Here is a 23,703-nt window from a genome sequence, read left to right as displayed (position 1 = left end):
CATGATCTGATATGTTTCATTCAATACAACATAAATCTATGCAGGTCATTTCATCACCACAACCAGTCTTTTAATTTCTTTTATTTCTCTCCTTTCCACTACTTACCCCCTCCCCCCTCTGCACCTTCTCTCCTGCCCTCCGTCTAAACTGCAACGGTTCGCAGTGTGGTTTCAGCTCTCTGAGACTGCAGATTTGTGTGCAAGTTGGGTTTGTGTGTGTGTGTGTGTGTGTGTGTGTGTGTGTGTGTGTGTGTGTGTGAGTGTCTACTGCTGACAAAGCCCTTAATGGCCAAAAGCTTGAATTGTGTGAATCTTTTTACTGTGCCTACCATGACTCAGCATCTCCGTTACATGGTGAGTAGTAACTTTCCTTCTCTGGTATTGTTACTCTCCTATTTTTTGATGATACAAAATGAGCTGTTCTTCTTTGAACTTCTATGATGTCCTCTGTTAGTCTCATTTGATGTGGATCCCACACTGCACACCAATACCCCCAGAGAGGGCAGACGAGCATGGTGTAAACAGTATCTTCAGTAGACATGTTACACTTTCTCAGCGTTCTGTCAATAAATTACAATCTTTGGTTTTCTTTTCACAGAAAATTACCTGTATGATCATTCCAGTTCAATGCAATGAGATTCTGATCTTAGTTTTACAAACAGAAGCTCAACTCTGACCAGAATAGATAGAAACCATTTTACACAACTTGAAAATCAAGTGCAATACTGGTATAATGTGCTACAAAGAGAGACTGCTGTTGTGAAGTAGTTTTGTTGTGAAGGACTACCTTTCCGTGGTGATGAAGTACTTGAAGGAGTGTTATAATGGTAACATTTAATGCAAATGGAACTTGTTGCTGAAGTTGATCCACTTCTTGCTGGCCACACGTCCAAATATAAGTATTACACAAAGGGAAAAGTGTCATATATCTCTTTTGCTGCACATGAAGAAGTAATCAGAATCAGGGGGAAAAGACTTGTTGAAGAAACAGGAGCAGAAATTATTGCAGCTAAATACTAGTGTGTCACCATTGACTCAAGCTCTGATATTGCACAAATCAGCAGTTAAGCTGTGTCATGCACTATGTCAATGAAATAGGATTAGGTGGAGAGCAATTTGTTGAATCTATATCCAATCCAGGACATGGTGGTCAGGGTCTGGTGGATGCAGCAATCCATTTTCTTGAGAGACATGGATTGAACGTACAGAACTGTAGAGGACAGAGTTACAACAAGGCACCAAAAATATCAGATATTTTACCTGGCTGGCAAGCTAGTTTTAATGCTGTCTCTTCTTATGCTTACTACATTCCTTATTCAGCACACACAATGAATTTGGTGGAATCAGGTGCAGCAAAATGCTAGAAACAGTTTTTTTTTTTTTTTTTTTTTTTTTTTTTTACAAGAAATACTATTTTTTTCTCAGCAATTCTACTCAGCAATGGAAACATTGAAGCACATTTTTCAATAAAGACAACTCAGACAGCTGAATGAGCTCCCTGCCGCCGATGAATGTGCAGCAGCCAGCACCAAGTCATACTTTAAGCTCACTTATTTGTTTTATAGTTTAATTCTTAATTTCTTTGCGTGTTTTTGGGTACTTGCATAGTTTAATTCACAAATTTCTGACGTATATAGTATTTGAGAGTTACAGCATCGCATTTTAGTACCCTTATACTGTAAATTCGCGTAGTCATCAGTCATCTGTTTGTTTTGAATGGCTTGCGAGATAAAAGGGAGGAAAAAAATTATTAGGGGTGGATAGGGACTGCACCTGTTATGTACAGATTCAGAGCGAATTGGCCACCATCCGTAAACAGCTGGAACCTGAGTTGGCCATGGTTGACAGGCTCCAGGCTGTTGCCCTGGGCCGCAGTGACATTGGGACATTCGAGGTGAATGCTTTGGCACCTCTGGATCATGTAGCATCGCCTGGGATCTCTGATGCCACTGTGCCCTCGGATTACAACATCCCTGCCGGTCGACACTTGCCTGACACTGATTGGCAAACCGTGGCGGGGTCGCGAATCCCTGGGAGGAAAGCGAAAGTTGGTGCTGACTGCAAGGCTGTATCCTTACGCCTCCGTAAGAGGTTTGAGGTACTGCCCACTGCTGAAAGTACTTCTGAGCCAGCAAGGGCAGCCTCGCCTGTTGCAGCAGTGACCGGTCTTCCTGAGAGGTCCAGACAAGCACAGAGGGTGAGATTGCTTGTTACTGGGAGCTCCAATGTTAGGCAGGTGATGGAGCTCCTTAGGGATACGGCAGCTAAGGATGAAAAGAAAGCCAATGTGCACTCCGTGTGCATACTGGGGGGAAGTCATCCAAGATGTGGAAAGGGTCCTTCGGGATGCCATGAAAGGTACAGGGTGCAGCCAACTGCAGGTGGTGGCTCATGTCAGCAGTAATGATGTGTGTCGCTATGGATCGGGAGAGATTCTCTCTGGTTTCTGGCGGTTATCTGACTTGGTGAAGACTGCCAGTCTTGCTAGTGAGATAAAGGCAGAGCTCACCATCTGCAGCATCATCAACAGGACTGACTGCGGACCTTTGGTACAGAGCTGAGTGGAGGGTCTGAATCAGAGGCTCAGACAGTTCTGCAACCGTGTAGACTGCAGATTCCTTGACTTGTGCCATAGGGTGGTGGGGTTTCAGGTTCTGCTAAATAGGTCAGGTACACACTACACACAGGAGGCCGCTACATGGGTGTAGGAGCTGTGTGGTGTGGACTGGGTGGTTTTTTAGGTTAGACAGTCCTGGAGAAGATCAAAAACGGCTCCAGTCTCAAATCGTACAGGGCAAAGAAATGATGAGAATCGACCAAGCAACAGTCGGAATTGTAGTCATAAATTGTTATAGCTGTGTTGGAAAAGTACCAGAGCTTCAAGCGCTGATAGAAAGAACTGAAGCTGAAATCGTTATAGGAACAGAAAGCTGGCTAAAGCCAGAGATAAATTCTGCCAACATTTTTACAGAGGCGCAAACCATGTTCAGAAAGGATAGATGAAATAAATTAGGTGGTGGTGTGTTTGTGTCTGTTGGTAGTGGTTTATCTTTTAGTGAAGTTGAAATAGATAGTTTCTGCAAATTACTGTGGGTAGAGATTATACTGGACAGCCGTACCAAAATAATAATTTGATCCTTCTACTGACCACCAGACTCAGATATTATAATAGCTAAACAGTTCTAAGAAAACTTGAATCTCATTACAAATAAGTACGCCACTCATACAGTTATAATCGGTAGAGACTTCAATCTACCCCCAATCTGTTGATGAAAATACATGTTCAAAGCCTGTGGTAGACAGATAACATCTTCCAAAATTGTACTAAATGCTTTCTCTGAGATTTATTTTGAATAATTAGTTCATGAGCCCACACGAATTGTAAATGGTTGCGAAAACACATATGACCTCTTAGCCACAAATAATCCTGATCTAATAGAGAGCATCATGATGGATACAGGGATTAGTGAACACAAGTTCATTGTAGCAAGGCTCAAAACTATATCAACCAAAACCACTATAAATAAATGCAAAATATATCTTTTTAAAACAGCAGATAAAAATTCGCTTGATGCCTTCCTAAGAGTGTGTCTCCATTCCTTCCAAGCTAATTATGTAAGTATAGAAAAGATATGACTCAAATTCAAAGACAGAGTATCAAAAGCAATAGATAGATTCATAATGCATAAGTTAATAAGAGAATGGACTTATCCACCATGCTACACAAAACACGTCAGAACGCTGTAGCAGAAGCAACGAAAAAAGCATACCAAATTCAAACGACCGCAAAATCCAAAAGACTGGCTAAGTTTCACAGAAGCTAGAAATTTAGTTTGGACATCAATGCGAGATGCTTTTAATAGTTTCCACAATGAAACATTGTCTCAAAATATGATAGAAAAGCCAAAGAGATTCTGGTCATATGTAAAGTACACCAGTGGCAAAAAACAGTCAATACCATCACTGAGCGATACCCATGGAAATGTTACCAATGATGGTGGCACTAAAGTGGAGTTACTAAATACAGTTTTCCATAATTCCTTCATGAAAGAAGACGAAGTAAATATTCCAGAATTTGAAACCAGAACAGCTGTTAGCATGAGTGACATAAAAGTAGATATCTTAGGTGTTGCGAAACAATTCAAATCACTTAAGAAAGGCAAGTCTTCCAATCCAGATGGTATACCAATTAGGTCCCTTTCAGAGTACGCAGACACAATAGCGCCTTTCTTTGCAATCATATACAACCGCTCACTTGACGAAAGGTCTGTTCCTAAAGACTGGAAAGTAGCACAGGTCACACCAATATTCAAGAAAGGAAATAGGAGTAACACATTGACTTGCAGACCCATATCACTGACCTCAATTTGCTTAGTATTTTGGAGCATATACTGTACTCTAACATTATGAATCACCTTGAAGAAAATGACTTATTGATACATAACGAACACGGATTCAGAAAATATTGTTCTTGTGCAACACAGCTAGCTCTTTATTCCCATGAAGTAATGAGTGCTGTCGACAAGCGATCTCAGATTGATGCCATATTAATACATTTCCAGAAGCCTTTTGATACTGTTCCTCACAAGTGACCATTAATTAAATTGCGTGCATATGGAGTATCATATCAGTTGTGTGACTGGATTCGTGATTTCCTCTCGGAGAGGTCACAATTCATAATGATAGATGGTAAAATCATCAAGTAGAACAGAAGTGATATCTGGCATTCCACAAGGTAGTGTCACAGGCCCTACGCTGTTCCTTATTTACATAAATGATCTAGGTGATAATCTGAGCAGTCCTCCTAGATTGTTTTACCATCTAGTAAAATCATCAGACGATCAATTCTAATTACAAAATGATCTAGAGAGAATTTCTGTACGGTGTGGAAAGTGGCAATTAGCACTAAACAAAGAAAAGTGCAACGTCATCCACATGGGAACCAAAAGAAATCCAATAAATTGCACAAATCTAGGGACTGTCAATTCGACTAAATACCTAGGAATTACAATTACAAGCAACTTAAATTGGAAAGACCACATAGATAATATTGTGGGGAAGGTGAAACAAAGACTGCTCTTTGTTGGCAGAACACTTAGATGATGTGACAAACCCACTAAAGAGACAGCTTACACTACACTTGTCCATTGTCTGCTGGAATACTGCTGTGCGGTATGGGAGCCTTACCAGGTAGGATTGACAGAGGACATTGAAAAAGTGCAAAGAACGGCAGCTTGTTTTGTGATGTCATGCAATAGGGGTGAGAGTGTCACTAATATGATATGCGAGTTGTGTTGGTTCAAATAGCTCTGAGCACTATGGGACTCAACATCTGAGGTCATCAGTCCCCTAGAACTTAGAACTACTTAAACCTAACTAACCCAAGGACATCACACACATCCATGCCCGAGGCAAGATTTGAACCTGCGACCGCAGCAGTCACACGGTTCCGGACTGAAGTGCCTAGAACCGCATGGCCACCCCGGCCGGCTGCGAGTTGGGGTGGCAGTCACTGAAACAAAGGCAGTTTTCTTTGCGGCGAGATCTATTTACGAAATTTCAATCGCAAACTTTCTCTTCTGAATGCGAAAATATTCTGTTGACACCCACCTACGTAGGGAGACATGATCATCATAATAAAATAAGAGAAATCAGAGCTCGAACAGAAAGATTTAGTTGTTCCTTTTTCCCACGCGCTGTTCAAGAGTGGAATGATAGAGAAGTAGTATGAAAATGGTTCGATGAATCCTCTGCCAGGCACTTAAGTGTGAATTGAGGAGTAACCATGTAGATGTAGATGTAGATGTAGATTGTTATGTCCTTTTTAACCACAAAAGTAATTAATTATTAACAATTTAATGTAATTGTATAGATAAACAAAATTATTCATCAAGTGTCGGCAGGAGAACACACATACAAAAAGGTCTAACTTATGCAAGTTTTTGGAGCCAGTGGCTCCTTCTTCCAGCGGAAGACTTGAAGGGGTATGAAGAGGTGTGAAGGAAAAGGACTGGAGAGGTCTAGGAAAAGAGGTACAGTTTCGAAAAGTCACCTAGAGCCCCAGATCAGGGGAGACTTACAGGACGGCTTGACAAGGAAAGTCTGCAGGACTGCACCAGATGAGATTAGATAACTTGAGAGCTTAAAGGTCAAAGACAAGGTAATATGCAATAACGAGATTACTACTAAAACATCATGTACAACTTGAAAAGAGTGAAAAGCTGACTGCATTGTATGTAACACAGCTGGGAGGGGATACAGCAAAAAATAGACAGGTCAGAAAGTGAATGATGTAGAAAACTGAAATGGAGTGAAGAAAGGAGTAGTTACGGTGAAGAACTGCTGAGATGGGAGGAATTAACATAAATTAAGGCCAGGTGGGTGGCAAAACCAAGAATATGTTGTAGTGCTACTAGCCACCTGTGGTGGTCTGAGAAACTGTCTGGCGGAAGAATTCAGTTGGCACATGTGGTGAAACAGGTCACGACTGTCATTTTGTACAGCATGCTCTGCAACAGGATATTGTGTGTTGCCAGTAAATGCCATCTGTCTATGCCCATTCATCCTGACTGATAACAGCTGGTAGCCACACAAATGTAAAAGACCAAACTGTGTTTACATAACAGCTGGTATATGACACGTCATTTCACAGGTCTCTCTCCCTTTGATATTATATGTTTTGCCAGTTTCGTGGTGGTAGGAGCCTGTATAGGGCAAGTTGTGCAGTGGGAACAGTCAAAGGGGTAGGAGTCATAGCATAGGGAGATGGGTGTAGAAGGAACATAGGGTCTGACAAGGATGTTGGGGAAATTTGGATTGTGACAAAAAGCTATTGAAGGTGTAGTGGACGAAATCTTAAAGAGAATGAATCTCCTTTCAGGGCATGATTTTAGGCAGTCATGGCCTAGTCAAAGTAGCTAATTAATACATTCAGGACCAGTATAATACTGAGGATTGGATGTGATGGCCCAGGAAACCTGCTTTTGAACTAGGCTGTTGGGGTAATTATGCCCAGTGAAGGCTGAGGTGGGAATGGTGGTATATTGCTGTAAATAGTCTGCATATAAACAAATACGTCTGCCTCAAAAGCCAAGGAAACATTTGACATGGTAAGGATGGCAACTGTCAAAATGTAAGTACTATTGTCTGCTGGCAGGATTAGTGTGTACAGAAGTGTGTAGCTAGCCTATGGTGAGAATGAGAACTACATTGAGGAAAGCAGCATGGAATTCAAAATAGGACCATGTGAAATTTAATTCAGAAAAGGTATTTAGAGATTCCAGGAATTTTACTAGGTCAGCCTTACCATGAGCCCATATGGCAAAAATGTCATCAATATATCTAAGCCAAACAAGGGGTTGAACTTATGGATTCCAGGAAAGCCCCCTCCAAGCAATCCATGAAAAGGTTGGCACAGGAAGGAGCCATCCTGGTTCCCATGGCTGTACCCCTGACCTGTTTGCATGTCTCCCACTCAAAGGTGAAGTAACTGTTGGTAAGTATAAAGCTGATTACGGTGAGCAAGAAGGATGTCACAGGTTTGGAATCAGATGGTGCTGACTGTGGAAATGTTATGCAGCAGACAGACCTTGTACATGGGGTATGTTGGTATACAGGGGGATGGCATCAATGGTGACAAGCAAGGTGTGTGGCACTAGTGGGACGGGTACAGATATCAGATGATCTAGGAAATGGTTGATATCTTTAATATAGGAGGGAAGTCTTTGTTCTATGGGTTCCAAGTGTTAATCAACTAAGGCAGATAAACATTCAGTGGGTCCCCAAGCCAGCAATTATAGGGTGGCCAGTATGATTGGGTTTATGGATCTTAGGCAGAAGGTGGGGGTGCGTGGTTTGGGTGGGGTGAAAATTTCTATGGATTGAGGTGTAAGTCCTCATTAGGGGCATGAGATTTTTAGGAGGGATTGCAGGCCAGTTTGAATCACAGATGGCATCTTTATGGCAGACACTGTATGTAGACCGAGGTGTCAGACAGCTGGTGTAGACCTTCACTGACATACCCCTGTCAGTCAAGCACCACAGTGGTAGATCCTTTGTCTGCTGGGAGGATAATGATGGATCAGCTTTTAGGATACCTAGGGCTTGGAGTTCTGCAGAGGTCATGTTAGTGTCACGTTGTAGGGACCTGAGGAAGGGTTGTGAAGGAATGCTGGATGTGAGGAATTCTTGGATTGCTTATAAGGATGATTTTGAGGTGGATAAAGGTGGGATCGTGCTCTGAATTGTTCAAGGCAGGGCTCAGTGTCAGAGTTCCTGTTAGAACAGTTCTTGAATTGTGTTGCAAAGTGATATTTACAGTTAATATTACTTGTCAAGAAAAGTAGGTCCTTCATCAGAGCAACATGGTTAAATTCCAGTTTAGAGCTGAGAGTGTGAGCTTTGGATATTACAGGTAATTCAGAGAGGAAGAGTGCTTTAGGCAGGAGGCTGTGAACACTGTACTGTTGTGACTGGTTCTTGTGATTATTAGTAATTATTGGTCTGGGAGGCAGTGGTGAGAACTGGGATGTTAAGAAGGCTGGCCAAGCTGGGTTTGTATGAGAGGAATGGTGGTCGATGGTGTGGCTGTTTGGGGAGCTGCAGATGAACAGGAATGGAAATACCACTGTTGAGATAGTTTAAGAGAAGGTGGGGGTAGCGTTCTGAGGTAACATCTGGCATGTTGTTTCAGTCTGAAGTTGGTTTGGTGGATGATACCTTCAAGGTGAGAGGCAGATAACTGCAGATTTTGTAGGAGGACAGAAGTCTGGAGGTGTGGAAACGGGCAGATGAGGAATGTAGGTCACAGATTAGTCAGATAAGAGCAAGAGATCACTGTATTTGAAACTGTAAAAGAGCCTGGTGTAGAGTAGAATTACATCCAGAAACAGGGACTTACAACGTTAGCACTTTGTGAGTAACTCCAAGTGACAAGCAGTTTTCAGGAAACAGAATGTGTAGCCTTAATTTTGACAGTGCAAAAGCATGTTATTGAAAAGAATGGATGTAATGTGTGATGGGGTGCATCATGGCAAGAGAGGACAGTTTTGAGTTTTAGGAATGGTGGAAATGGCAAAAAGAGAGGCAGAGGGTGGAAAAAGGTAGAAAAACTGAAGAAAAGCAAAGAAAAAATTCGAAGAAATCAGAAAAACTTGTATGAAAATTTAGAGAATAGGCAATGGTTAATAGAGGCAATGAGTGGGCAAGAATTTCTCACCAGAAAAGTATGATTGGGAAAGAAAAAATGATTGCAAAAGTCATGAAAGGAGACAAAATTTTAAAAACTGAGCAAACAGAAAGAGGAAGTCATAGAAGAAAATGTAAACTACTTTGCTTGGCAAGTAATGTAAGAGGTGGCACTAAAAGTGGATCAGAGCAGTTTGGTGAAAAACAAATAAAGAAAATATGAAAGAATTGTGTATAGACAAGGTATGTGGAGGGTGGGAAACAAAACAGCTGTCAGATTTGCAAATAAATTGGAAAAAGATGATCAGCAGAAGGCCCTGCAGTTTAGTGAACTGTAAACAGATTGTTATAAGCAAATTCATATCAACAGCAGAATTGCTATGTGCAAATTTGCAAATAACTATGGGCCCGTCTATGTGCATGGAAATTGGTAGTAGAAAAGATGTAGGTGCAAAGTGTTGAGGAAAATGGGTAGTACAGATAAATAAATGATCTGACTACCAGCACATGACAGTTTTAACAAAACAGATGACGATAAAGACTGACAAGAGGGTTACATAAGAAGGAATGATGACCACATGGGCCAATATGACACCAAAAATAATCACTTATTGACAATATAATGTAACTGGATAGATAAAAAATCTACTCGTCAAGCGGTGGCAAGAGGCACAGGCACAAATAAGTTTAACTTGCACAAGCTTTCAGAGCAAGGTGGTTCCTTCTTCCAGTGGAAGAGTTGAAGGGGAAGGAAGAGGATTGAAGGAAAAGAACTGGACAGGTTTAGGAAAAGGGGTATGGTTCAGAAAAGTCACCCAGAACTCCAGTTCCTGTAATGCTGATACAGAAGGAGTTACTGTAAAGTAAGTCCAAATGGTTTGGCGAGAATTAAGGGCATATTGTAGCGCTAGTTCCCTCTTGCAGTGTTCTGAGAAATGACACATCATATACCAGCTGTGATGTACACATTGTTCGGCCTTTTACATCGGCATGACTACCACCCAGGTATCAGTCGGGATGAATGAGCAGAGGGTGTATACCAGCAACATATAGTACCCTGTTGAAGAACATCATCTACAACATGGCAGTCATAACCTCTGTGCTGTTTCACCACTTGTGCCATATGGATTTTCCCCCCAGTCACCAGTTTCACAGAACACCACAGGTGGGAGCTAGCACTACAACATACCCTTGGTTCTCACCTCCCACCTAGGCTTAATTTATGTTAATTCCTTCCATATCAGCATTTCTTCACAGTAACTACTCATTTCTTCACTTCATTTCAGTTTTCTACATTTTTCATTTTCTGACCTGTCTATTTTTCGCTGTCTCCCCTCCCAACTGTCTTATATACAATGCACTTAGATTTTCACTCTTATTAAGTCATACATGATGCTTTAGTAGTAGTCTCTGTCTTGCATATTACCCAGTCTTCCACCTTCAAGCTCTCAGGTTTTCAAATCCCATCTGGAGCAGTACCCCAATCTTTCCTTGTAATCCTGTCCTGTAAATATCCCCTGATCTGGGGTTCTGGGTGACTTTTTCGAACTGTATTCCTTTTTCTAAACTTCTCCAGTCCTTTCCTTTCACCCTTCTCCCTTACTCCTAACCTCTTTAGCTGTAAGAAGGAGGTGCTGGCTCCGAAAACTTTCATAAGTTTAACCTTTTCATGTGTGTGTTCTCCTGCTGCCACTTGGTGAGTAGATTTTTTTATCGATCCAATTACTTCTTTAAAATCAGATTGTCTGCAGAGAAGAAGCTCGCAGATGCCTCAATAAAGACGATGACGCAATCATCGGAGCACTGTTGTCAATTATTGGGAGTGAAGAACCTGACAGTCACCACCATTAAAATAAGAAGACTGCTGTAGGCAGGACATGTGGTCAGAATGGACGAAGACAGAACATGTTAGAGGAGTTTTTATGGCAAGGGTGGAGGCAGGTTATGGAAGGTACATCCCAGAATGAGATGGATGGATGGACTTGAAGAAGACATGTAAAAGCTGAGTGTCAGAAGATCAAGACAGAAAGCCATGGACCAGATAGAATGGTAGGATATTGTGATGCAGGCCAAGACCCTTCAAGTGCTGTATAGCCGAGTAGTGGTAGTAGTAGTAGTAGTAGTAGTAGTAGTAGTAGTGGAGGAGGAGGAGTTAAAAGTCTTTGATGTAACCTGAAGCTAGAGGTCTAATCAAGAAATTGTGTAGTTTTGAGACATATTTTATGACTGCAATTTGTGATTCACTTGAAAAATTCTGTGTCATAAGCAAGCAATAACAAGCAGTAGACATGGACGTTGCCACTATTCTCAAGTTGTACAGTTCCTTGGTTTCTTGGAAGTGAATGAGATTTGGAGTTTTCAATAATCTAGGCAAGAAAAAATTTGAATCTCTTTGGAATAGGATATGAAGTTTTCAATACTCTAGGTTAGAAAAAAATTATAATCTCTCTGCAATATTGCTAAAATTAAACAAAGTTAAGCTCAGTATAAGAAAAGCAATCCGAAAAACAATTCTTTGATGAATCTGAGTCACATCTTAAACAAGTTAATGAATCGGATGTGATGCAGATATCTTTCCTTTTGATTTTTGAAAAATTTATTGAAGAACTGAATAAGAAAGATTATTTTTATAAGGGCTTAAGTAAACTATTTATGTGTCAGTCAGACTGACACAGCAGAGTCCACTTGAAATCCAGGAAGCATCATCCAGGTTCACCAAGTCTGTTAGCGAAGAATCTTAATTTTCATGTCGTGATTTAATAGCAGCCAATGCAGGGTTCCAGGCTGTGCTCGGTTGAAATCCCGTATCCTTGTTGATGAGATTATCTGCTGTACTAATATGTATTGCTTCCTTGATGACACAGTCCCAGAAAGATGATGCTGGGGATAAGACTTCTGTCTTTTCATAAATCATAGGATGTCCTGTATTCAAGCAGTGTTCCACAATTGCTGACTTTTCCGGTTGACAAAGGCATGTATGATGCTGATGTTCATCGCAGCGTTCTTGTACTGTGCGGCATGTCTGGCCTATATACTGCTGCCACACACTGACAAGGAATCTTGTACACACCACATTTTCTCAGTCCGTGGTCATCCTTAACCAAACCCTACAGGTTTCTCAGTTTTGCAGATGGCTGAAAAATACACTTAATCCCGTATCTCCCGAAGACTCTTCTGATTCTTGACAACATGGCACCAAAATACAGCAGAAAGGCCAAAGTGGTGAGTGTCTTCGTATTTTCATTCTGCTCCATAGATTGAACTCACCTCGGCCTGAATGCATTACGTATCTGTCTCTCAGAATAACCATTTTTGTCGGAGCACTGTTTTCAAATGTTGTAATTCACTCGACAGGTTCTCAGGATCAGGTACCACATACAGGTTGTTTGTTGCGTCCATATTTAATTCAGTAAAAGCACAATTACAGTGTTTGCCTTTATATTCATTGTATGAAACTTAATTAAGTTTTTTATTAGTAATTCTTATATAAAAAAAGACACACACACACACACACACACACACACACACACACACACACACACACACACACCTTGTTTTCTAAAGGGCTTCAATGTGCCAGTACTCTGACAAAGCATATATTCAGAGGACTGAAGTTATGATATGAAACACATTAGGTATAGGCTTCAGCTGAAAATGACTCAATACGGTATGGTTAGTATGGTGCTTTCTGGCGGTGTTGCGCTTGTGAAGTACAATGCAATCTTGCATCTTACTGGCCATGCTCCTCACCACAAAGCAGAAGTCTGGCTTTTCTTATTCTGTCTTTCACACTGTGAAACACTGTAGGATGTGAAATTCTATGTTGTGCTGTCACAAATCTTGGCCAGCGGCCCATCCATGAACACATTCACACCCCATGTGTTGATGGCTCAAGGATGCAACTGGACTAGGCATTGCAGACATACCAGCCACTAATGACTACAGTTCTGAGATAATAAATTGGTTGTTCACCATCAAAGCAAGAGGAAGAAAGGAAGGAAGGAAGCAAGTAGAAGAAGAGGTACAAATATATGTACTGCAGAAAGTAAAGTTGCTATTAATGATGAAAGTGCAGAACACACACAGGAAGTAACCAGTTTCAATCATTCACACATTTCCCCCATGTTTTTTGTGTCTCTATCCAGGGTATGTAGAATATTTTCAATTCTCACCCTTTGTTCCTACTTCATATTCCCTCTCTCTTCTGATGAACTGATTTATGAACTGCAGAATCTACAAAATTAATCATGTGATTTTCATTCTCATCTTATTTTATGTATGTCATCCTTATTTCTGGTGGCATTCTTTTTTTCGGCAATTTGTAACCACATACTTCTCTCCTGCCCCAAATATTCAAATGTATGAGACCCATTTTAAAGAAATTTACTTACAGTGTCACTGTTAAATTAGGAAAATGCATACAGATGCAGTGACCTGAATACACAAATGAAGGCAAAACACAGAGTGACAGCACAAAATAAATAAATAGTTTTAGAATGTTGAGTACATTATCAGCAAACAGACAAATTTGTGAATTTCTGGGAAAGAGTATGCTGTGGTTACACATGTTTAATCAATTTGGGAGTATGCCTAAAGACACTTTTAGTTTAAACTTGAGTCATTTTACAGTTCTAAGTGTGGTATTCTAAAAGAAATATTTTTAGGTAAACTAACAGAAAAGAAATTAAATATGTGACAAATAAAGACTGAAAATGATAGGGAAATATACTCACAGAGCCAGTATTTCCATTGATTAGCTGTTTGTCATATTTTCTTTCCAGATCTACACAAGCTAGTCTCACAAAATCTGAGATTGTTATTTCAGTTTTCAAGACTATTATAGCAATATCATCTGCATAATTTCGGAAACTTCCTTGGTATGTATCTTTTATAACAATTGACTCTACCTGAAAATTGATCATATATTATTACTTAACTGGGTCAAAGGATAATTCAGTCAAGGAAGTTAAAAAATTCGGGTACAGAATCGCAAGCCAGTACTTACCTTCCATGATATGAGATGTATAGTATTAGTCCAGTAGGGTTAAACCTAAAAATTAGACAAATCAGAAATAATTGCTACAAAAGGTTTTATTGTTTTAATGGCTTCATTTGTGGTCCAATACGACTATCCTAGGTTTTCCTCCTTGGCGGAGTTGTGGAAAAGTGGTGGGGGGCAAAAATATACCCAAAAAAGAGGTATTTTTTCAGTTTTGGGATTATATCTCGTAAATGACTGACAATATCAAAAACATAGTGGAATTAAAAATTGTAGGGCACGAGATTCTACATTGAATGAGACCATCTGTATATTTTTTGGACCACCCATTTCCATACTAGTGCTCTTCAAAATTGGACCAATTTTACATGTTCATGAAAAATTTTCGTTTTAACCTCTGTTTTTTGGTAATATCGTTGAAACTAGCCCATCTATCAATAAAGTGGTTCATACAAATGATATAGAGGAATAAATTCTGCATTTGATGAGACCAAAAATGAATTGGACCACCCATTTCTGTACGGCTAAGTTTGTACTTTCATTGCTATGCATGTGAGGTATTTCACATTTACAAATATAGGTCTCTAGATCAGTTTTATGCAGAGAAATCAAAAATAACATAATCATGAGTAAAGATTGAAAAAAATTAAAAAACTATTCAAAGTCAGGGGTAAATTCTGTGACAAGAAATTTAAGGTCAGCTTTGGCATTCCTTATTAAACGGCAAAGCCTTTTTGTACCTTATTGTTCTACCTTTGTGTATATGTTCTGCCTGGCAAGCCAGTCTAATAATGACAAAAGTGTATCTTTTGTAATCCCTAAGGTAATCGTCTAGAAAGTTACCTTCAAAAACTCAGAACCCTACATATGGCCAAATTTGGAGGTGCAGCCTGATCCTGCGCAGCCGTGGGAATGGGTGCACGCTGACTTTGCCGGCCCCTTCCTCGGCACTTATTGGCTATTGTTGATTGACGCCTTCTCGAAGTTTCTGTTTGTTGTTCGATGTCCGTCGCCCACCACTGCGGTGACGACGCTGGCTTTGTCCAAAATCTTTGCGCTAGAAGGTCTTCCATCCACGATTGTTATGGACAATGGCCCTCAGTTCTCTTTGCAGGCCTTCCGTGATTTTTGTACTGGACAAGGGATTCATCATGTTACAGCACCGCCCTTCCATCCGCAATCGAATGGGGAGGTCGAGCGCCTTGTCCGCACTTTCAAAAGCCAGATGAAAAAATTCCTTAGTGATTTTTCCACAGATGACGCTCTGTTGCAGTTTGAGTTCTTATTGATTCACGCCTCTGGGTGATCGCAGCCCTGCTGAACTCTTGCATGGCCGCCAACCGCGCACTCTACTGCACCTGCTTCACCCTGTCAGGCCTTGTACTGTGTCCCCTAGAGCGGGAAAATACTCGGTGGGCGCCGACGTGCGGGCACGAGGGTATGGACCTCGCCCTAAATGGATTCCAGGGGTGGTCCAGGCTCTTCGCGGCCGCCGGCTATGTGAAATTCGTGCGGACGACGGCATGGTTGTTCGCCATTACGACCAGATGCACCCACGAGTGGTGGCCACGCCGGTGCCACCGCCCCTTCTTTCGCCTCCACCAGCCAGAGAAGCCAGTCCTGTCGCTGCTGCCGATCTTCTGTGTGTGTTGCTGCAGCCGACGTCGCTACCGCTTCCGAGTACATCGGAACCGGCCCCAGTTACCACGCCGCCTTCTCCAGGACCCATCTCGCTGGAGCACACCCCCAGGTCCACGACACCTATGGATGCTGCTCTGGAGTTTTCACCCATCATCTCGTCCAGGAGGCACGTTCCACGCACGAGCTTCCGTCCTGGACGTTTTCGACCATACTCTCATGTTTCTCCGTGGGATCTTCTCGGGGCCTCCCAAGAGGCCATGGATGTCTCCGCACTGTCCCTGTCTCCAAGGAAGTGAGTGTTTTTTTTTGAAGGGGGGAAAAGTGTTGTGACAGTGCCACGAGATTTAAAAGTGCCGCTACGTCAGTACGCGAACACGCCGATAGAGGCGCTCCGCAGCTCGGCCGAGCGCGGGAGCACCACCTGGCTATGAACGGCGCCGGCCGCATGTCACAGCATGGCAGTCGAATGACAGATACGGAGTTAATAGTATGTAACCCGCTATTGTTTCTACTACGCAATTTATTAGTGATTAAAGGTTATAACACTAACTCCCTCCAACCAGATGAAACTGATGAACCGGATGTTGACAAAGACCTGGACTGTATATATGAGGTGACAAAAATTACTGACTTTGAGGAGCCGAGTGATGGGGTATCGGACTCAGAAATTACAGACTTTGAGGAGCCGAGTGGAGCAATGACAGTCAAACATCGATGTATGTGAAATTTGTGTACATACCTACTTTCACCCTTCTCATCTCATACATTTAAGTAAAATTTTGTAATTATGAAATATAATAACCACTACTTAATTTCAAGGAGTGTCTCTCTCTCTTCCTGCCTCCTTCATATCAGTTGAATGGGTATAACTATATTATATCAAGGGTTAAGAATGGAGACCACATATCTGACAAAAGAAAAATTTTACAGGGGAGCTAAAAAACAAATTTTTAATAAAAATTTTGATTGCTTTAATATTCTTATTTAGAGCATAATTATTTATTACTCTCAGGTTGTGCATTGTCTTTTATGCATCATTCTGTTATAACATATATTTTTTTCGCTTACAAGTTTTTTTGAGCTAGGGCTTTTTCTGACATCTGTCAGATACAAGGTCTCAGTTCTTAACCCTCCATAAATGAAAAATGTTTTTTATATTATTTTTCAAATTTTACAAACTTTTAATATTGTACTCTATTAAGATAATAAATAAGTACAAGACAATGGGTTGTTATAGTTCTGTATCGAAAAGAATATACATAAGAATTACTGAAGAACTACATTTGAAATTGTCTTCATTGATGATGAGAAATGGTCCAACATTAATGAGGAGCTGTACAAAAATGGGTGGTCTTGCCACACCCACTTCTGACTGCTGCCTCCCACATACATTTGTTTCTGTCTCATTGAAAGTTCCTCTCTTTTTTCCCACCTCTCTTTCATATGGCAGCAGTGCATGTAACTCGCTGACAACAAATTTTTCCAAAAATCAGATAACAAATCCTGAGGTTTATTTTTTTCTGTGTCACTGCTTTTGGTGCAAAGCAGCATAGCATTTTTTGTATGGAGTCATGCTTATGTTTAGTATTTCACAAACTATGAGTCCAAAAATTCCAGACACACTCCTCTGCCTCATAAAAAGTGACAAATTCATGACTTTTGCTTCCTGTACACACTATTTTTTCAAAAGAACACATGTAAAGACAACATGCAATACTGCAGATACAGTAAAGACAAACACTAGCACTGCATAGTGCCATTTAGTGGTAGCTGGCCAGGAACAACGATCCTTTAATCTGCACTGTCGCTGCCACAGAACACTTTCTTTCTTTTGATAAGTTGTTGACAACATGTTGCAAACATCAGTTTTCTAGTACTAGCCACATACAAGTTTGCAGAACATGCTTTGAACTCAGTATAAATGTGTCTTTAATAAGCCATGGTGACAAAATTAATCTTAGACCGGTTTACTCCATACTCATGAAGGAAATCATTGCTATCTATAAAAAGAATTCAGTAGCACAAGATTAGCAAAATGTAAACAGTATCTTTTTTTCAATTTTTTCCTTCTAATGTCTATTTCTGCATTTTTTTAAAATAATTTCCCATAACTCTGTAATTAAAGTGAAAAATCCTTCACAGTTACAGGCAATCTGTAAAGTTGGCAGCTCTCCAAAATAATTTTTGTTCCCCTGTCTTGTGCATACAAAAATAGATCACATTTCCTGATGTATGAGCAAGATATACATAGCTGTCTGTGAGCTAAGTATGGATTTTTCAGCTGTAGTTCACACACTTTTTATGACTGGCCATGTTCTTTGTCAAAGGATATTGTAAATCTGAGTCACATATGAAACAGCAAACATTTGATTTGAATGGTATATCTGTCTAAACTATTGGGATATGTGGCAACAGTACATTTTCTCCTATAAATTTTCCATTTAAAATTTTAACTTCAATGATATAGTTCATAATATATTTTTCACTGAAAGCCTGGTACCATTGTGAAGTCATGGTGGATTTATGCTTTGGAGAAGAATGAGAAATATGTCAATTTTTTATATTAAGATGCGTGGTGAATGCCTTGCAAATCAAGTGAATTCAGTAATTCAGTTGGGTAACTGACAACTTCATCTCAAGTCATTTCAGTATCAATAGACTGATAGCTGTTACTTCACATGATATTTCATTTTGCATACTGAAAGTGATGACACTGAAACTGTTTATCGCACTTAGCCACAGAGGATTATTGTAATTCTGTGTGATACTTAAGAAAATTTTGTGAAGCAGTTCATCTGTGGTTGCTGTGATTTTACAGAAGTATGTTGGCAATGTGATACATTGTGTACATTCATCAATTGTCATTTTTCTTTTCCCAGTATCCAACAATTGTTTATCAAAATGTTCAGTGAATGTATCATGCTACTGTTCTACTTACATATTGACCTTCATAGTCAGTCTGATGACTTGAGACTTGCCTCAAGTTCATCAATGGTCTCTGAATGCAGTATAACAGGTAGAACTTGTCGAAAGTCAATGGACAATAAAGTGAATGTGCCACTAAAAAAACTGTTCATTACCTCTCAAATCTTAGTGTACAGTGAATAGCTTCCAATGCTTTTTTGCGCTGCACAATAATACATTCGTCCCATGTGAGTTGACATGATTGGAGTATTTTATCGATCGAGAATTTTTTTTGATACTGGATCAGCCTTACTGCAGAAATGAACAGCAGGGCTACCATTAAAGACAGCACAAACCATGCAGCACCCAGCATCCACTGTCAAGCAGATTTACCATTAGGTCAGAGAGAGAGTGTATGTGTTTTTGGAACATACAGGTGCTCAATGGAGAGGTCACTGGCACTCTTATCGAATGAGGATAAAATTACGAAAATGTTATCACACAATGGGCAGGAAACCTGTAAAATGACACTCATGCACTTGTTCCCACCTCCATCATATTGACCAGACAATCACTCTTGTACACGTCTTATGTTAATGGAGAAAGGGTGAAAGATGTTATACTTAAAACAGAAATAAAATGATAGAGGCACTAAAAGAAAAGTGCAAGGTAATGTGATTCGCTGGCCACAAAAAATGGGTGAGGAAGTCAACCTGGTTCACACGTTAAATACAACTCTCAAAAACTTTCAGAAACATATTGGCCAAATCATGAAACCTTAAAACCCTCACCACATTTGTTTGAATGTTACTTTAAATGGAGGGCAGACCTGTCGCAAATCTGCTGCTGCCCAGTGGTCAGAAAATAAAATAGTCTAACAAAATGTGGTATACTGATCTGTAAGCCACAAACACTACGCATTGCAGGGTCCTCTCACTGGAGTAAGAAGACATGCATCATATGGCTGTGGAGTGAGGAGGACCTTGTCCCATTGATGTGGCTGGAAGGAGGTATGCCACAGCCGCATTGTGGGCTTTACTTAACAGAGCTTATTGTCTGTCACTTCCATAAACTCATCCTCCCACTGACACAAGACACTATATCCCAACAGCAAGGTGATACCACGCATGGGGATGGCACATCAAATTAACAGAGCATTGCAACATACCTCCTTAGCTGCTACATCTGCCGTTTCATTTCCTGCAATACCCATGTGCCCTGGCACCCAGCAGAAAGACACCATCTTCTCCAGCTATTGTAAATGAAGGAGGGCATCCTGGATATTTTGGACTACCTTATCTGCTGGGTGGAAGCATTGAGAGTGAAGAACATTCTGAGAATCAGAACGGAGAATGAATTACTATTCCAATCACATCTCATCTGCTAAAGTGCCCACAAGAGCACATAAAATTCCACATCAAAGACAGTAAGCCATGAGGCAGTCAGACCTTGAGGGCATGATCAGGGAAAAGAGTCCTGATTTGACCCGTCCATAAAGACAGCTGTACAGGTATGGTGCTCAGTTAAAATGTCATTAAATAATGTATTAAAAACATATGCAGGAGTGCAGCCTCTCCTGTATTCACTACATCTAAAATTAGTCTGCAGTAACCAAGGTGGCAGGCAGTTAAAACACTGGATTTGGTGTTGTACTTGCTCCACATCAAGTGACTCCAGCACATACCAAATGGCCTTGTTGCTCATGGACAATTGGAGAAAAAGACATGCCAGAGGTGGAAAAGCAGCAGTAGGGTGTGCAGGTCATAGTGAGGCTGCGAGGAACTTATATGCCTGACACATCATGGGGAGTTGCTGTCTGATTGTAAGTGGTGGTTCACCAGCCTCAGCACAGAGATTGCGTAAGGGGCTGGTCCCATGAGCGCCCATGGCCAGCCTAGTCCCCTCATGGTGGGTAGCATCAGTGATCTTCAGATAAGAAAGCATGCACTGTGCACCCATAGTCTAACCGCGAACACCTGAAAGTCCTATAAAACTGGAGAAGACATGTCCTATCTGTTTCCAAAGGCCAGTGGCTAAGGCACTTTGTGATATTTAGTGCCTTGAGGGTTTTTGTTTTCACGTCTCTCAGGTGTGACAAGTACAGCAATTTGGAGTAAAAAATAATGCCAAAAAAACTCACTGAGTCATTATAAAGTAGAATAGTGTCCCTCATATCCAAGTCAGGTAGATTAAAAATATGATGAGAATAGTTAAAATGAACACACACACGCACACTTACCTCTTACCTGTGGAAAACTGAAAACCCATCTCTGCAGCCCATTCTCTAATCTCTACATTGTAAGCTGCTCTTGGTGAATCACTGTTTCAACACTGGAGGAGGGACATTAAAATCGTGAACACATAAGGAGCGCTGTACAGGACTCCGTACCATTGACACAATAATGTTTATGGCTATGGCAAAGGGGGTAACACTTAAAAAACTGTCTTGAGGTATATCATTCTCCTGCTCAAAATGATTCAATAGCATGTCATCAACAAGTGACCCAAAAGTCTGCTTACCTAGGAAAGACTGTATGAAGATGGGGAAGTGGCCACGAAAGCTCCACTGATGGAGCTGCACGAGAATACTGTGCCTCTATGTAGTATTGTATGCCTCACTGATGTCAAAGAACATACTGAAACAGTGATGTTTAAATAGGAAAGGCTGCTGAATAACCACCGCTAGCAAGGTCAGGTTGTCGATAGTGGGCCGAAATCTCAGGAACTCATCCGGAAAGCAGCTCAGAAGTTGCCTGGTCTCTGAGAACCAGACCAGACAATGTTTAACCATCTGCTCCAAGGTCTTTCCCACACATTTTGTTAAGACAATACTCCTGTAACTACTGGACATGTGAGATCCTTTCCTGGTTTGAGGAGAGGGATCAAAATTGCCTCTCCAAGAATTGGGAAAATGATCCGTCTGCTATATCAAATTAAAACAATTGAGGAGGATTTCCTTTAATGCTGTAGGTACATGTCAAAGCATGTAGTGCTGGATTTGGTCAGAAGTCGGAGCAGTATCATGAGTCTCAGTCAGGGCCAATTCCAGCTCCCACTTGCAAAATGGGGGGTTGTAATACTCAGTATTGTTGGATCTGAGGTCCAACTTGCCCCTCTCTTAAGTCACACAGTAGTGGCAAAACACAAGATCCTGACTGGCATTGGGATTATCGTTTGCAAAATGCTCTGTCATCGTCTGAGCGATGTTCTGCGTGTCATTTGAAGACACCTCTGTTTCAGACTGCTGCTGTTGGTAAACAACTGTTAACTGCAAATCCTCCAGAGGGTTCCTGTACTATTGTGGAACAAGTGGAACAGTTGAGTGTGTCCATGAATGTTTGCCATGATCTTTTCTTGCTCTCCTTAATTATGTGTCAAGCCTTGGCTCTTGCGACCTGAAATGCTGAGAGGTGGGCTGCTCTTGTGGAGCACTTACTGCCAAAAAAGCCACAAGCCTGTCTCAGACTGCTGAGCAGCATTCATCGGTCCACCAACTCATTTTTGGATGCTGTTGCAGTGTTCAAACACAGGCATCTGACCATTCATTCTGGTGGCTTCTGTTCAGGTACTGCTCCATCCAGGAGGTGGATGCACAATGGGAAGTGATCCCTGGAATTAAGGTCAGTAGTTGCTTTCCACTGAGCTGTAAGGGCAGGAGAGTAGAGAGAGAGGTTCAGCTGAGGAAGCTCCAGTAGCAACTGAGAAATGAGTGGGACAGCCCATATTGAGGATGTGCAGCTCCTTAGGCATCATGAGATTTTCTAAAACTCAACCCCTAGTCCAAGTATAGCTTCAGCCCCATAATACATTATGGGCACTGATGTCTTCCAGTATGATACCTTACTGTGAAAGTTGTTCTATAAGATTGGTCAGAGCCTCAGTGTCAATCACATCATGTGGAGGTAAATACAGTGAGCAAATAGCGATGCACTGATACACATGAACTTCAATTGCAATCGCTTGCAGTTCAGCAGCTAGGGGAGAGCAGAGAACTAGAAGGCATTATCGACAAACAAAGTGACCCCTCACTTGGACCTTTCCCCAGTCAGGGAAAGTGTGTATAGCCCTGTAGCCCAGGGGCATCAGATGCTTTAAAATGAAATTCCTGCAAACACAAGCACAGGGGCATTCCAGTGATAGGAGTTTCAGTTCTTCCACAAGTGTCCTGAACCTATTCAATTACCACTGTAATATGGGAGCCATTTATCATGGGAGTTGCACTTTCACCCTCTCTTTCTGCCATGGAGGTGACCACATAATGTGTTGAGGCTCAGTGTTGGAGTGATATTTATTCCCCAGGCCAACATCATGGTCCATCACCACTGTAAATGAGCCGTGGGAGATGTCCTGGAGAGGAATATCAACATTGTCAGACTGCTTACTTCCCATCTCCATTGGCAGATGAGTCTCTCTTAGACTTTTTTTTTTCTTTTGCCTGGGAAGGATTTCGAGCCACAGCCACAGAGGTGGTGGTAGCAGCACTGGACAGTGGACCAGTCTGATACTGTGAAGCAGCAGGGAGCAGCCACAGCCTTGGCGGATGTTCTGGGAGGAGGTACAGGCTTCAAAGAAACTGCAGCAGCACAAGCGCATTGACAAGTGCAGGTACTAGTGCTAACACTAGCAACCTCCGTTTTTGTAGCAGTAGCAGTCTTTTGAACTGGCTGTTTAAGAACAGATGCAAAGGGGGTAGAAGACTATGGGGGCTGCATGGCCTTTTAGATCTTTTTGGCCTCGTCATACAACATACTCTTAGCTGTTTTGATCTCCTGTAATTTCCTTTCTTCAAGGAAGGCCCTGCAGTTCCTATTCCAGACAGGGCAAGTCCCAGAGCAGTTTCACTTTGGAGGAGATGAGCAATGAACTCCTTCATAGGCAGCCTTACCACATTTGCCACAAGTGGCTTCTCCCTTACAACCTAAGGTGGTACGCCCCCGAAGTGACAGCATGTGAAACAGCACAAAGGGTTGGGA

The 23,703-nt window shown here is 41.3% G+C and overlaps 1 protein-coding gene across 1 annotated transcript in view; it reads right to left on the bottom strand.

Moving 5' to 3' along the window:
* Positions 1 to 23,703, bottom strand: part of LOC126413208 (modular serine protease-like) — a 201,043-nt gene that overhangs the window by 32,138 nt on the left and 145,202 nt on the right. The window contains exon 8 of the mRNA XM_050083105.1: positions 13,920 to 14,093. Coding sequence (XP_049939062.1) covers positions 13,920 to 14,093 — 174 coding nt within the window. The remainder of the gene's footprint in view (positions 1 to 13,919; positions 14,094 to 23,703) is intronic.

The sequence above is a fragment of the Schistocerca serialis genome, chromosome 7 (genome assembly GCF_023864345.2).
Source record: "Schistocerca serialis cubense isolate TAMUIC-IGC-003099 chromosome 7, iqSchSeri2.2, whole genome shotgun sequence".
NCBI lineage: Eukaryota > Metazoa > Arthropoda > Insecta > Orthoptera > Acrididae > Schistocerca > Schistocerca serialis.
This window is presented reverse-complemented; position numbering and strand designations above follow the sequence as displayed.